Source organism: Acanthaster planci, linkage group LG18, assembly GCF_054643075.1.
Source record: "Acanthaster planci isolate LZ-2023a linkage group LG18, COTS_SCS, whole genome shotgun sequence".
In the NCBI taxonomy this organism is placed as follows: domain Eukaryota; kingdom Metazoa; phylum Echinodermata; class Asteroidea; order Valvatida; family Acanthasteridae; genus Acanthaster; species Acanthaster planci.
Genome location: NC_141794.1, coordinates 9,780,596 through 9,797,666, shown reverse-complemented (window position 1 = coordinate 9,797,666; position 17,071 = coordinate 9,780,596). Strand labels below are relative to the sequence as shown.

At 40.7% G+C, this 17,071-nt stretch overlaps 1 protein-coding gene across 2 annotated transcripts in view; it reads right to left on the bottom strand.

The window, feature by feature from the left end:
* Positions 1-13,617, bottom strand: part of LOC110978673 (uncharacterized) — a 28,751-nt gene extending 15,134 nt beyond the window's left edge. The window contains exons 1-2 of one of the 2 annotated variants that reach the window (XM_022233839.2): positions 13,217-13,617; positions 1,862-1,987 (exon numbers count right to left, since the gene is read on the bottom strand). In XM_022233839.2, coding sequence (XP_022089531.2) covers positions 1,862-1,987; positions 13,217-13,394 — 304 coding nt within the window. In that variant the 5' untranslated portion in view covers positions 13,395-13,617. The remainder of the gene's footprint in view (positions 1-1,861; positions 1,988-13,216) is intronic. The other variant, XM_022233838.2, reaches the window with a different exon arrangement.
* Between the last annotated feature and the right edge of the window lie 3,454 nt (positions 13,618-17,071).

Genomic DNA, 17,071 nt, shown 5'->3' with positions numbered 1-17,071 from the left:
CAAATGGTGTGGTAGAAAGTGGTGTGTGCGTGGGGGAGGGGCCAAATATAGCCATCTTTTTAAAGGTTAGGAGAAATGTCCCCTCCCCTCGATTCCCCTGCGAATACATTTGTACTTTTAGAACTTCTCATGTTGTTCATGCATGTAGTTGGTTTGTGTGAAAATTTGGCCTCATGATCATGGACATCACCAGGATTTTTCTTTTTTGGGGGGAGGGTTGGCAGGGCTATTGGAGGAGCACTCCCCAGCAGCAAACTGTTGAACCATTAACTGTGGATGGGGGTAGATTTCTAAGCATTTTCAGATAAATTGTTGACTGTCATCTCTGTTCTTCGTTCTCTTAGTTTCTCTCGCCCAACTTTTGTTTCCTTTTTTCTTCTCTTATTTTTACATTTTCGATCAAGCTCGTCTTTACTAACGTCAAAAATCTTTTTGTAAAAAAAAAAAAATTCTCCCACAAAAGTGCACTCAACTTGTCACACCAACAGAAATGTATTTAATTACCGGAGCACTATCACTCTTCATTCCCTGACAGAGATACTTTAAAGTTGCTATGAGTACAGACATTCTGAAATCATCCGTACGTTTAAAGAACATAATGAAATTAGATGGAGTGAATTTCAAATCCTACTTTCTAAATACACCGCAACATTGACAACACGCGTGAACGGTGTCCTAAGCGCATTTTCTGTATGATGCATTGAAAGGAACGGCCAAATCACCTGCGGCACAAATGCAATGTTGGCGCAGAGCAAAATGAAATGCTCATTTATCAAATGAGTGTTTCTGGGGTGTGCATTTCAGGGTTCATCAGCTGTGAAAATGCACAGGTGCAATATACAAATGCAGATAAATGGGTGTAAATAGCCAGATGATTAGCCGTACTGACTTTGGAGTTTTCCATTGGTTTGTGCACAAAGAGGCCTTCCCCCATGTACAGTGAATCAGTTCTCTCATGTACAAATACACATATGGAGCGTTTGCGCGATGGAAGAAATGACGTCTTTCAGTAGCAGCTAAAGTGTTCTACTCCACAAGGCAAAGCGAAGTTTCTGCCACTGAACGAAACGTTTTTTTCCTGCATGAATATCAAACATTCATCCTTCGTTCCTGTATACCCCGGCACTCAACTGTCAGGATATTCCTACCACAGCTACAAGTTCAAAAAATGTGTTCAGGGATTAGACGTCTTTAAACGAGAAAAATCCCTGTCACGCTAGTGGTTGATCATATGTCACTGACTTACTCGGTATATTCAACCTTGCGGCCATTAAATATATCCCGTTAAATATAACTTTGAACTATGTACACAGTGGGCACAGTCCCAGCTCTTCACACAAGCAAACTGAGACAGTTAAATATACTCTGTTAAATATGACGCTGACCTACAGTATGTACGTGTCTGTACATGTACGTGTCTGTATGTAGTGGGCACAGTCGCCCCTCTTCAAACAAGCAAAGGACACTTTATCATACGCGCAGGGAAGGCACGGCCCCAGCTCTTCAAACAGAGAGACATACATGTAATTCCAGTCGCAGCTTGGAATGTACAACATTATGTCACGCTTTTACACCAAAAGCTGAGACAGCAAGACGACGACTTATACACAGAGAGGATTTAGTCTGGCTTGGTGTAAAACAAATAATGAATGATCCTTTGTCGTTTCCTCATAGAACATTCAACCTGTCACCTCATGAAGTCATTCTTTCCACTACACTCACAAACATACATCATTTATAAACTACTTTCGTGCTGTGGCTGAGAGCCGGGATGAATAATTCAACACCACCTGATCCAGAACCCACCAATCAGACGACAGGGATTTTTCCACTTGTCCAATGATGCTCAAGATGGCCTTACCTGGTTCAGCCGGTGCTGGTTCCTCCTCTGTCCTCGTATCCACCGGCTCAGGCTGGCTGTCCTCTGTGGGCTTCTCTTCGTCTTTCTTCTCCTCCTCTTTCTCTGCCTCTTGATCTTTGGGAGGTACTGAATCAAGAAATTTCAATCCAAAAAGGGTGGTAAGTTCACATAAAATCAACCAATCTTGTATACATTTGATGCAACAGAACAGAACATGTCCTTCCAAAAATTAACACTGTTTACCATGAAAATAATCATTCTCAAATATCGCTCATAATATCAATGGTATGAGGGTAGTTCCATGAATTAGGGGTCCTTTTTTATTCGTGTCCCTGTCACACCTGACATATGATTTTGTAAGTTCAGAACACATCACATTGTCCAGGAGTGATAAATTTAGCAAAAGACCTGCCAAACAAATAGTAATAGTTTGAAATCGATTCCAGTGATTTCCATGTCAAATAACAAAGGTCAGGTTTAATAGAGACACAAAATTGTCACACTTTTGGACCTAGCTAATTTCTGGAATTACCCATGAATGGTGTTACAGGACACAATTACCCTCAAAATAATGGTACTTTCCCGGTCAAAATCATATTCGCTCTGCTACTTCTGAAAGATCAGGATGCAATATTCAACATATGGCTGTAAACTGAATGTAGGGAAAATGAACCAAGACAATAACATAATGTGCAAGTGATTGAAGTTAAGAAAAACAGTCATTGTTTCAAGATAAATTATTTGGTTCATCATGAATCAGGGACTAATCACCTCGAGACCCAAATCTTTTGTGTGTCCACATCTGATGAGACCATGGGTACTTGGTAAGTTGTGCCACATTTACAAAGTAGGTTTTGCCCATGTCCAACTCTAGCCACATTGTCATAGTCGGGAGGGGCCATCCTAGGCGTGCTACCCGAGCATGAACTTTCTGGTATACTCAAGTCAAAATCTACCACATCAGGCAAAATGATTAAGATCAGAAGGTGGAAGTACATGTGTGCAACTTCTAAGATCCACAGCCTACATACATCCAAAAACTGATTCGGTCTTGTGGCAATCGATCAACACTTTTAGCACTGTTCGTCAATGAGGTTGCACACTGCATGTCAAATGGCACATTTCTATTGCACGTACATGTATGCCTACGGTGACGTCCGGCATTGGAATCATTGCACGTACCAGTACATGTACATGTACCTAAGGCCTTAAAACGGACTGATCTGAGCAGATACCAATGTAACACATCTGCGCAAACATCATTCTGAAATTTAAGGTGCATGTTGCAATAAGTCACATCCCAACACCGTAAGGCCTATTTGTAAAAGACACATAAAGGTGTGGGCCTCTGTGTGAGAGTGGTGCGGCCGCATTATGGCTGAAATTTCCAGTAGCAGGATTACATGCCCAGCGTACAATCAAAAAAAAATAATTGGTAACAAGAAAAACATCAGTAGATGGAGGTAACAATGTGTAAAGCGCAGCTGAGATGCTGAGCAGCCGCAGATGAAAAGACTTCTTGGCCAGCCAAGAAGAAATCAATTACACCAATGTGTGACATTCACATCTTTGCTGTATAATCGAATTTCTTGGCTATAGATAGCCTGACACGGGAGTAATTTGGCGCTTCCCAAAATGGGGAACAGCTTCAACGTTTCATGCTGCCTTGTAGCCTGCGTTCAGCATTAAATGATTAATTGATCAAAACACTCCAAAAATGATCCTTTGTAAATTGGGCCACTCTTATCTGAGCTTACGGTTATATCTTTGTTCATATTTTCTTTGTGTTGACGGGAACGATGCCTCCAACCATTTTGGAGAACAAAGTGCAAGAGGACACTACTTTGTCAACGTGTTTATTCTGCTCTGCGTAGTGTGTACTATGACATATATATCGAGATGTTTTTCAGTACGAGGCATATCAATCCATCTGTAAGTCAGCATGTACTTCAAACTTTGAAATTTATTACATGGAGGTCAAACTTTGATGAGTAATAAGCACCATACAGTCTTTGGAATTAAGTTTTTAACATTTCGACTTTATTGTTCTCTCTTTTTAGATCTTTTCCAGTACCCCTGAAAATATCACAATGGTCGTTTATCAAAGCATGAATTTACCGCTGAATTTAATTGTTAGTGATGAAGAAAAATTAACATTTCTGGAAATACATACAATTACATATAAATATACCCACAAAGCACTTCATGCCGTGACCCTTCCCACAAGTGCAAAAATCTCACGACTGAGTCCTGTGAAAGATCCATAGCTTGCAAAGAGGGACGGGGGGACATGTACCCATGTTCAACAGGGGAGGAGGGTACCCCATCCAATCGAGCTGAAGCCGAACAAACAGGGCATCTGTCTGTAAATTATTAAATACCCAGTTCATCAGCTGACAGCAAAAGTCCTCATGGAAAAGGTATTTTCCCTGAGGGGGGTATGCCGAGTGTAGCTCACTCCATCATAAACGACACAGCGACATAAAAAGATCTAGCCATATACATGTATCCTGGAACATGTACCCAGGTGCACATGTACATTCTTATCACACACTGCAGTGGTGACTTTCAAATCAACAAAGGGACTGGTTGATATATTAACTACTGTGAACTTATCAACTGAGATTGGGGCTGGGTAAATCTTACGGTGCTGTCCGTAGTTTTCATCCTCAGGGAGGAGGGGGTTAAAGACCTTGCGTACATTTTGTCTGAATATGAAAAATGATGATCCGTCGAAGGATCCGTCAGCTCGCCATCCGTTGTCATTTTTTGCCCGCTGATGTTGACTTTGGGGGGGGGAGGAGGGGAGGGGGTAGTAAAAAGTCTACTTTTTGTACACTTATGAAAATGATTATAAAGATGAGCAAAGAAATTGACTGGAGTGGGATTTGAACCTGCGACCGCTGGAACACCGTACCAGTGCTCTACCAACTGAGCTGTCCAGCCCTACATGTACGTTGGTGGTTCTTCCCATTTGTCAATATCTCTGTTCGGGGGGGGGGCACTAGCCAGAAGCCATGAAACATGAAACACCATGTTGCCAGGGATCACACCCCGATGAAAATTTATGAAAATGAGGAGAATTATGGATGGCCCTTAAGGAATTATGGAAGATGTATTGCAATACTTAAGACACCAACAGAGCTGCATGTACCTGCACCTGGATCTTTCATTGAACACATCAACAAAATGTCAACGGTCATGAGCTCGAGTACTGATGAATCAAACAAGAATTATCACTTACGTTGTAAAACTCTGAGTGGATATTATGCAAGCACAACCGTGGGTGCAAGGTGTGTGTGAGCCCACTTGCAGTGCAAATATTTTGGTATCGAGCCCTGTAGAGACGCACAAGTGCCCATGTGGTGTTGATGGTCTCTTGTTGCCATGTTTTCAAGTGTAAATATTGCCCTGTTGCTAAGGACATTGACCCCCCATATCGGGTGATATTTGAAGGTCTCATATGTATGAACAATACATCCAACATATCATGTTGGTATAGATAGAGCCCCCCATTTTATACATGAGTGAACTGGGTTTTTTTTTCACATCTCTCTACAGTGATTGCAGTGACTGTTTTGTGATGTGTTTGAGGGCAAGAGTGAATGCCATATCAAGCTCAAATGAACGACGATTTGAAATCGTCGATTTCTCATGCTTACACATACTTTAGTGGGATACATAAATTACACATCATCAAGAAAATGACAGTCACTTGGTTAACCTGAAGGACTTTCTTTCACACTTTTTAACGTGGAGGACATGATCTTATTTTTCCAAGCTTCCACTACAGAGCTACATATGCACTTGAATACTCTTTTTACAGTTCACGCACCCGTTAATTAATACAAATCAAAAGGAACTCATACGCATGATAGCAATTAAAATGAAGTAAAGTATTCCTGAAACTATCATGCATAGCTGTGCACTGAACTGTAACTAAGTCTAGCAGGAAGGCATACGGTGCGCAATTCACAATGTAATACTTCTCCAAAGTTCATGCCCAAAAGTCCTTTTTTCTGGTCTGTGGGTCAACACCCGCCGCATGACAACATGAATGCATGCATGCTTAGAGGCTGGCAGACATCCAGCCAGCGAGACAATTGGTGAAGGGAAGAAATTTCTGAATAACTGTGGCCCCTCGAAAAAAAATGACATAAGGAGGAGGGGAGAACCACTTTTTCCGGGAGGAAAAACTTCTAGGACTGAACCACTCATCAGCTTGGAATTAAGAAACAGTTACGATAGTAGGAAAGGGTCCAGTTCGAATTTTTTTCAAGCAAGTATGGTGATTTTCATCCCTTTTCATGTCCTTTTTTCCTTCCATTGCTTTTACTTTTCCCCCTCATGTTATGATTTTATTTATTTTTCATATTTTTCCCAGTGGGGAGGGCGACAAGCCCCCTTGCCTTCCTCGCACTTCCCTTGGTTACAGCAGTAATGTTCAAAAATCACTCTGAGCTTTCCAAGTTATACATGAATACAGTATATCAGGCTCTGGTTACACATGTACAGTGACCAGCAAGGATTCTGAGGGAGGAGGGGGCGGAAATTTTGCGCTAAAGTGGGGGGGTCTGATGTTGGACACATACATGTACGTACTCGTGATCACATCTGGATATGCAAATGGGTGGGCAACAATTTTTCATGGGGGGGTGGCCTCCCCCCCTTAGCCCGGCCGCTGTACATGTAGCTACTGTTGTTTATGAATGATGAATTGTCAACATTTTGCAGACAACCCTGGGGCCAATTTCATAGAGCTGCTTAAGCACAACATTTGCTCAAGTGCAAGAAAACCTTACTTGATAAATCAGGTAACCAGTGAAAACTCTGTGTGATGTATATTGTTTGGGGATTGTATTTAGCTGTTTTTGGTTAGCATGACAGTCAGAGTTTGAGCTGGTAACCTTTGTTTATTTAGCAAAGTTTTTTCCCGCTTGAGCAAATTTTGTGCTTAAGCAGCTCTATGAAACTGGCCCCTGATGGCTCCGCAAAAAAAGTACAGCACTGCAAAACAAAGTAAGAAGCTACAAAGATATTCATTTAGCTGGAATCTGGACTATCTGTACTTTTACTGACTGGAACTCTCCATGGGTACAGTAACTAATTTAACAGTAATTGGACAGTGGATTTTTGTTTCATCGGAAACATGTGAAGAAAGGAATTTACAAAAACGTTTGAAGACACTTTTGGTGTAGCAATGTCAACACTGCAGTATGCTACATGTATCTTTCACTTAAAAATCTATGACCAATTACCATAGCAACCAATGACATAAGGAAATCTACTCCAATTTATTGGGGGGGCAACTAAAGAAACCTCCTCCTGTAAAAGTTATTGGCCTAATGCAGCAGCCATAAATAAAGGCCCATATAACCTGACTAATGACAAGGCCAAGGAAAATTTATGACACAGCGGAAACATCAGACATCACAAAGCAAAATGGAAGGATGCATGCACTTGCTTAATTGGTGGTGGAAGTTGGGGCGGGGAGCCACAGCCCCCCCTCCCACTTTTTTGAATGGGATGGCATGTCCCCACCCCCCCCCACTTTGGCAGGTCCTATAATAAGGAGGGGCTATTGGTCTGTTAATGGCTGATGCCTGGCAGCCTCATCACTGGCTCCCCCACTTTGCTGAATAAAAACAGTGGAGTGCAACAGACACTGCACGTAGATACACCTGCCATGCTTGAAAAAGGCTCTAATGCTGGATCAAAAATTGTGAACTTTAGAGTGACTGATTCTTACATGCATGTTGCTTTTAGCAATGTTGTAGGTGAGAAACCTCCCAAGACCTCCACAAAAAAATCCACAAGACTTCTAGTCTGAATTCAAGTCAGAGGCTGTTAAACTAGACCCTGTTGCTTGTGAATGGTCTTCTGACTGGTCTTGTGATGGTCTGGAATACAATACTGGGATGTCTTTTTTTAGTCTAAATCAATCAATGACCATAGGAGAAGGTAAGAGGTTTTGGACCTATTTTCTCATCGGATCTGTTTCCATTAGCCACTCACGCAAAGTATGCCAGGCACAAAATATAATTCTCACACAACTGGAAAATTTCACTTTTCTAGATCATGCATCTTGGCGGTTGAAAAATTTGCAATTGCTTGTGATGGGAGTTAAACCCTATGGTCTGAATTATCAGGGATGCACTTTTGCATGGGGGTGTATTCCTTCAATATGCCATGTCGTATCCTGGTGAAACTTCTCCGTTAATTTATCCTTCGCCATAGACAAAGAACATAGGCTTCTGTTTTCCAAGTGCAACTCAGACACTGAGCATCTTTGGTCAAATTTGAATTCTGTGCAGGTTCACGATAGAACACACAACATGCTGCCTTCAGAGCACGCATTCGTCAATGAAGGAGTGTTCAAATGACAACTGAACAATGATCCACTGAATCATCACAACATGCCCTACCCCGCGTTGCTAGGCAGCCATTTTGAGTAACCAACACTCATCCCTTCCTCAGCATACACAGAAGACTCGTTGACACCTGAATGATCCCTAGCGCCCAAGGAGAGCTTGTAAAAGAAACTCCATGTTAGCCTTTGACGAGTAAACAAATGCCATAAGGTAGCCAATTGTTAGCCTTGGGGTAAACAACGCTCTAAAGAAGAAAACATGTTGAGACCGTGGTACAAAGATCCTCAGACCTTTAAGGTTTAGATGATACTTACAGGAGATTAAGTTGTGATATGTTCAGCGTCAATTGGTAACTTTACTAATCGGCTCTTTTGCACATGGATGCTACTTTCAAAACTGATGACTAGTTGGCCACAGTGGCGTAACTATGGGAGTACCTCCCCCCCCCGGAAATTTAGCCCTAGTTACCTCACCGGTTGGTCAACAAAAGTGGTCAGCTAGTAACTTGTCAACTCAAACCACTATTTCTTTGGTTATTAGAAATTACAATTTCAAGACCAGGTGAATTTCTGAGAGGATTTACTTGTACATAATGCTTATTTTTTGTTCTGTCACAATTTTATTATCGATATTTTCTTCAAAATCGTGAATCTCTCTCGGGGGGGGCAGTATGTGTATTTTTTTCACATAAATTTCCTTAATTTCCATCTGACACTTAATTTATCCCTGATACAGGTTGCCCTCAATACGAAGTACACAGACAGGATAGGATACCCACCAAAATGCTCAAGAATTCTTCTGAACTCATTAATTCTTGAAGTTTTTAGTATCCCTGGCAATATGCAGGTACGTGTATCTCTCTTAATCTCACCGCTCCTATATAAAAAGGTTCTTCCATCCAACCAGTAATCAACTGATCAATGACTGTACATAGCAACCCTAGACCATGCTGGAGTGTAAGTACACTGATCGCAAAGTTGTTTGAGAAAACAAACGTAGACGGTCTCCCAACTGGAGTCAGTTTGCATTATACTTTGTCTGTCTGTATACTTTTTGCAGGAGAACAGGACCCAGAATAAATACCTAGTCTACTTTTAAACGGTTGCCCGTAGAGACACGTAGAAAATTGATTCCCCAAAACACGATATCTTGCATGATCTGGAAGGCAAGGTATCACGTCCACAACCAACTTGGCCCATGTGTGGCCGTGTCTTTGAGTTTGTGACATAGAGTAAGCAAAAGCAAACATCCATAGCCAGTGAGAAAATGGTCGCTCTTGGATGCGGGCAGACAATGGTCGAGATACGTGTCCAATCCAATGTTTGCCGTCATCGAACTGTCCTTCTTTGTTTAATGTGCAATTCACTGAGGGTATTGAATTTCTGCCAGCACTTTGTCCGATATGTTTCAAAATACAATACCCACTCCACTTCACAGATACTTTGGGGTGTGAGTAAAAGGGGCATAACAGAAAGCTTGTCAGTAATTTTTCTGTCAGTTTTTAGTTTTACTGTTTTGTGGTGGATGATGGGTTCGTATTTCGAATGCTCGTTGCAGTGATCAATATGTAGAAAACAAGAAATTTTGTTTCATTTTCGCACAAGATGCACATAAAAAAAACGAGAAAGTGCTTAAAAGGTTAAAGAGCAGATTTCCCTCAGAATTTCACAACAGTTTCAAATACGGGACGCACATTGTGTGTCAGTCGAAAAGAAAACATGTAATGAAATTTCATCGCCAAATAATAATGAGACGAAGCCTTCATCACTGAATCGGAACCTTTTTTGCCCATCTCATTGATGTAAAATCTGACGACCTTGTCAACTTACAACAATCTCTGAATTCAAGACCTCTGTATCCTTCACAGCATTCAATTTCATCACCGCGTCTATTTTTGGCAATCAAATTACGCAACAGCGGATTGTGTTGCACTCATCATCATAAACAGACGCAGCTGCCCACAAATGTCAATCCAAACAATAATTTCTCAAAGCCCCCCCCCCAAATACTGCCTCATTTTCTTCTATTCAGCTGATTTGCCGCATTTCGAGTATGACCCATTAACCGATAGTCTACCCGCTCTTCATGTACAGCATTATCCTGACCTTGTGTTCTCTCCATTGCCAATCCCCGTGAAATAAGGGCCCGGGTACCAGCTTAATTAGCATCTCTAGAAAAGCTGTGTTCCAGCTGGTCCCTGGATCACATATGTTGTAATTGCTCATGTTCCCTGTAATGAGATACTGCCATTTCTTAAATTCGGGTACATCTGTTTACTTCAGCACACTAATGCACTTGCCTATAAAAAGATAATTAGGTGCAGAGAACTCAAGGTAACATAGTATGGGGGCTGGGTGCCATTATGTCTTTTACCTCGTGAGAGCTTTTTTACAAAAAGCCTCTTGGCCCTTTACTGTTGCCGCCGTGAACTTCATTTTACAAAGGTCGGTTACCAAGGATAACCCTCCTTCCTGTTAATCTTACCCACAAATCAAAATGACCTTGCTAAGCCACCACAACACTCAAATGTACAATTTGTATGAACCCCAAATGCCTACGCATAATGTCTTTGTTTTTCCTCCTTCAATAAAGTCACGTTCATTTCTGCATCAATAACCTGACATATACCGAGCAAGTTTTAATTGAAAAAAACAACAACTAATGACACAATTGCAGTACATCGATCCCTTCAATCGTTATGAACCATTTAACTTTCCGGTTTACAATTTAGTAACTGGGAGGATTAAGGACCAAACTGTCGGAGGGGGACGTCCATTTTTTGGCGGAAGGAGGGAGAGGTATGCTAATCTTAGAGGGCTGTTTTCATGCGATTGCTATTCTGAAGTCAGATGCTGGTTCTTGAAGAGAAAAGAAATAAAGCATATCATCTTCAAAACCTTTCCTTCTCTCTTTTCAATGAAGAAAACCCTAAAATTTGCATCTTTTTGGGGGGGGGGGAGAGTGGATGTGTTCATATTTAATAACCTCTTTGATATGCCAATTGTTTGACCTACTTCCGTTTAAAAGCAAATTCCCTTTTATTGAGAATAATTAACAAAATGTAACACGTTCAAGGCTATTACATACTTCAGGCATAACGCAAAGCGAAGCAAATTTGCCCTAATGACATATTTGCAGTGAAACTAACTTGCATTTAAATGTGTTCAACTTTGGGCATTATTTAATCTGTCCTTACAAAATGCATTTTTCACACAAAGGATAAGTCGCTGCCTCATGTCCAAAACATGCGATTTTATGAGCACTTGTGATATCTTCTAACACTTTACTATCATCCCCAAATTCTCCTTCCAGTAAAATCCCCTATCTGAAAAACTCCACTGAGAGGCAATTCAGATGGTAAGCATACTTAATTATTCAAACCATTTCAATCCCCTCTTGAAGCAAACTAAATCCTACCAAAATCTGCATCACAGTTATTAACATATCAGACCAGGTAACACTGCCATATAGTCTATTAATACCATGTACTAAGATCCACCCACACTCCAGTTTTGTAAGTCAGTGAGTCATAAATTTTAATTGACAGCACCCTCTGTTGTGCATGCATAGTCTTGTAACACTGGAGGCTGATATCTTCATGATTAACCAATTCCGGGTAATTTATTCTATAGAAAATGCTAGTTTTAGGCCAAAAAATCCATCATGGGGGCTGATGATATGTAATCTGGCCTCAGTCCAACTCTATCTCCACAGTTTTGCATACTTTTGATTAAAGTCTGATTAATTTGTCTGATTTACTAATCAGATTGATACATATCATGAATAAATTGTAGATTTTGCGGGTAGTGACCTGTGTTTAACATGTACATTGCTTTGAGTCTGACTAACAAACTCAATTTTTTTGTTACAATACTGAAAACAAAGTGGAAAAAAATGGCAAAACTTGTTCAACATCGTCCCATCACCAACAATATCCTCACTGCACATCTTGAGAGGTGTACCAGGCAGTCCATGAAATAAAACATGGGTAGCCACATACCCAAAACACAAATCCTTCCCAAATTCGAAGAAAATGAACATTCCTTCAAGGCAAAAAAGGAAACTGCTCCTTTAAACCTCAGGATTACTTGAATGGTCAATAAATTGCTGCTGTTTGTGCATACATGTCTATATTTTCAAAGGTGGATGAGCTCAGCTGCCATTTAAATAGTCACTTACCAGACTGCATACATGTACATGTATGTACGGGATTTTGGGGGGTTAAAATTTAAGGAAAAACTTTCCAACTTTTTTGTTTCACGGTCTGAGAGGTCAGTGAGTAATTTACTTTTACACTTTTCACGGTGTTTCACTTGAAAGACACAAACAATACAAGACAACATTTTTAAGAACAGTAATACTTTTGTAATTACTGCTTTTCTCCACTGAGTTCTTTTTATAAACCGTCTCGAAAAAGATCTGAGCCTGAAAATTCCATGTATTGGTAAAGACAAGCATCTTCACATTGCACTGATCAGTTTGTGGCATCGTGGTTGTTGGCAACAGCATTACAGACAGATGTCATCAAAATGTCTTTTGATAAAAAAAACCTTCAAACAGAACCCATTATTCTGGAGGTACATCTACATATCACTTCCAACCAATGTAAGGCACTTCCTCAATGAATATCTGCAGAATGCAAACTTTTGAAAAGCCCTCAGCTTTGATCTTATGTTCCCATTAACTTTCGCGTTGTATCCCTCCCCACTGGTAATATGTTGGCAATTCTTGACTCTCTCAAAAAATGCAGTTTCTCTACATTGACCGTTTCCCATTAATACCAAGTCACTGTGATGGCCTTTAGAGAATCAATTCCAATCACATCTTCCCCCGCCCCACCATCCCCACCTGTTTCGCTGTCGCCACCCCCTATTATTTATAATTGATTGGGAACGTCGTGGACTAGGCAGCCCTCAAATAAACACAAAATTAACACAAGTTTCAAACTAGAGGGAAAAGGAATTCGAAAGAGTTAAAAGCTAACCTGTAGTTTGATCTTCTATGTGTTTGTTGTCTGTTGGTGGAAGCGTAGCACCGTTCACCCCCTCCTCGGTCTGCTTATGGGGGACCACCGCGGGCTCCTGGACCGCTTTTTGCGGTGCATTGTTGGGCTGTTGTTGCGGACTTTGCTGTTTCGTCTGCGTGCTACCGGAACACCCCATTTTCTCTTCTCTGTAGATCCGGTTTAAAAACCCACAGAACTTGTCCCCAAAACACTTCTAAAAACGTGTCTCCAATTTCTTTTAAGGCTCAGCAAATATAACTCATCCAGAATCTTGCCTTCACGACGAACCAGTTTCTTAGCCCGAACACCTGACCCTTACGATCCTGTCACTGAACTGGTGCGTGGTGCGATACAAAATACACCTGTGATACGACGTTAACAAGTGTACACACAGCATTACGTATGTAGACGCAGACAAAAGCCCACGTGATTGTGCTATTCAGGGCACGCGTGCTAGGTATTTCGATGTTGTGACCCGTTGCTAGGGGTAACCGTCACCAGGAGAGATGCACTATGCCAATGAAAAAAAGGAATTGAAATGCAGTCACGGTGGAAGTCCATTAGTCTTGCACGCGCAGTATACCAGATGCAGACGAATATTGTCCTCGTTCAGGCTTCCGGGAAGGCTACAACAAATTTTCCCAGATCTTGGATTAATTCTCCTGAGCACCCCATGCGGAGTTTCTAATAAAGATGCAGTCGGGAACATAATGCCTTGTTAATATTATAACCAAAGCAGCACAGGAGAAATAAATTGGCTAAAACCTTGTATATTTTAGTCAATCCGGTACTTTTTGGCTTCAGAAAAAAGAGAACTTACAAAGTAGCTCATCTTTCTTGTCGAAAAGAATTTTGGGGGTTGAGGTTCGGCTTTACTTTTGTTGTTTGTTATGTTTTTAAATTTAATTATTCCGTAGATGATTGTAAATTATGACAATCGCACTGCTTGTTTCTTTGGTTATTTTACCTTAAAGTCTTATTGTTGAACAGTTTTTTTACCATTTTCGGCAACGCCTTAGATGGGCTGTGTTAAAATGAAATAGCAACAACAACCCTGGTCATCAGCTGTTCGAGAGAAACATTCCAAGCTTTAAGCTAAAACTGAGTTTCTTTGGGAGGGGGGTCTTGCTATGCGTCAAAGTTTTGTTTGCGTGTCTACTTCAATTGGAGATCCATTTTGGTCATGCCATACCTAATCCTTCAAATAATAACAAATTATATACATAGTTTTAACACCTCGGAGTATGGAAATGGATTACCAACAGAATGGTGACAGAGAATATGCATTACCCTGGTAATTGTATTGTTTTCGATCCCTTTTAAAACGCGAGGGTCATCTTCGCAGAACAAGGACACGATTAACGAATTATAATCGCCTGCATTTCCGTACAAATCGACCATTATTTCGGTTACAATAACAGACCCCGTCAGAAAGACAGATGAAGTATAGGGGTGAATTCGAAGGAAAGTATCAACTTATGCCATTGTCCCAAACCATTTACTAGATCTCAGGAGTTGGGCAAGGCTAATATCGGATTCTAGAAAATGGGTGAAATTGCCTAGCTTGTGTTTCTTTAAGTGGTCATATAGGGTCTATGAACTATTCACATACGCGTAGCATGCTGAAACAAGTAGGAAATATAGAGGGCGCACTGCAGAATTGGTGGTTAGTGGCAACATCAATAATATTTGCTCGAACGTAATCTAGTGGAATATTTTTTCGCTGGAAATCGAACAGTACAACCTCTCGTACGATTTTCCGTGTAACTGTTCCAATCAGTGGCGTAAATCAGTGCTGGAAATGGGGATGGAGGTGGGGAATGACTTGCCTGGCCGTAGAAATTTTGAAAAGCTGGGGGGGGGGGACACCATATACATGTACACTTTATAGGGGGCGATGTTCATGATAAATATGTACGTCTATAATGTGTATCAAATTCATTCAGAATCTTACATCAGAGTGGTACATTTATGGCTTTTTAAAATTGCTTTCCCTTTGTATTCATATTGCAAACATTTTAGTCGTTGGGCATCCCAAAAATTCTTCAAAATCCGGTTTAATATTTTTGCTCATCACAAAACAAGTGGGGGATGATTCAATAGCGCACCCCCCCCCAAAAAAATGGGGGGATATACACCCACACCAACGCCCATGTTTCCAGTATTAACTACGTCATTTTTATAATACTCCTACCACCCTGAAAATTCTTGCAAATCTCCGCGTCCAAGTCAGAAGGTGTACGTAGCCCGCTGACTTTACGCCAAATAGGCCCACCCGTTGCAGCTTTTCAAAGTTGATGAAGGAAATCCTGCCAGTTGGGAGCCTCAAGTCCCAGATCCTTGATCTCCATAATTCTGCAATCAATGCCAATTTTTACCACCTCTTTTTCCGACTTACTTGCTGGGTCACAAAGCTTAATCAGCTTTAATGTAGCAGATTGCCACTTCTATGCAGGCGCTGTACCCGTGACTACCTAAAAATTTGGGGAATTACGAAGAACTTGAACAAAGTTCTTCAATTAATGCTTGTGTGCCTTCACACTCATACGTCACAGTAAAAAAGAAAACAATCTTGTAGTTTTCTTCTTTCGGGGAATCCTCACACTAGAACTCTGCGAGCCGTTCATTCTTTTGCTTCAACAACTCCATCTCTGCTATATATTAATTACAAATTAGGAAAGTTTCATTGTGGGAAAAAATTTACTGTAGGTTTTCCAGGCCAATTTTGGAAAATGCACGATCTAATTTGTGAAATAAAATTTCATTTTAGCGTAGATCCTGCAAACGACTTAGAACCTGGTTTCATTCTCGCAGTAACAAGCCTTCGACTTCGTGTTGCATCCTTCAAATCAATGATTGTGCATTACGTTTCATTGAAAAGGTTACATATAGGGCCTACGTGGGATTGACGTATTCCTTGCCAAGTACAACAAATGTGCATTCTTATTCGCTGAAAATCTGTCTCTTACCGTAACCCTTCGGAAATGAGTATTCATTTTCATTTGCTGTCATTTAATATCTCAAAATGTACGTTCAATTTGATTAGAATATACAAGGTTACACAAATCGTCACACCATTTTAATCATAAATGTCATGTTACTCATTTATAATGTGTTTGTTGCCAAACTGCTCCCCAAAATATAAAAATTAAGTTTTGGCGATTGAAACGCAGCACAAGAATTAAGGAAGGTTCCCTCGGCGTTATAGGTTTCCTACAATAGTCGGTTTCCAATGACAACATAAATGGTTTATTTCAATCGTGAATATTCAGACATTTAACCAATCAACTAAACACTTCTAAGAATGTAACTTCTTGACCAGGCGTACGTTAAATAACATTTCCCGCGAAATTACCTGGAAATTTTCCGAAATCGATTGAGTTCATATTAAGATGAATGCAGGATTGCCGAGGTGCGTTCAATTTCGCGCAAAAAATGAATGTCAGCATACAAAACTAGTTCAATATCAGAAAATTGAACGCTGACTCTATATGATTGAAGGCATCCTCCTTTAAATAGAGTTGTTATTTGTTACATAGAAACGGGGATTAGAATGTTCGTTCTATTTTGGTCGTAAACGCATGCTGCCATCACTAATTCATTGATACATTTTCCGAAATTGGCCGGGAAAACCTCTATTCAAACTCTAACAATCTTATGAAAAAAAAAAGAAATTTTCTGAAATTTCTTGTTTCCACACTGTGCTACCAAAACGAGTTGAAAATCTGTAACTTTTCCAAAATAAGAAAAAGTGGACGAAAAGCTGAGTGTCGAGCCGTAGGGTCGGTCCGAAAGCGTGCGCCAGTCGCTGTGGTAACGAACAGGAGACCCGTG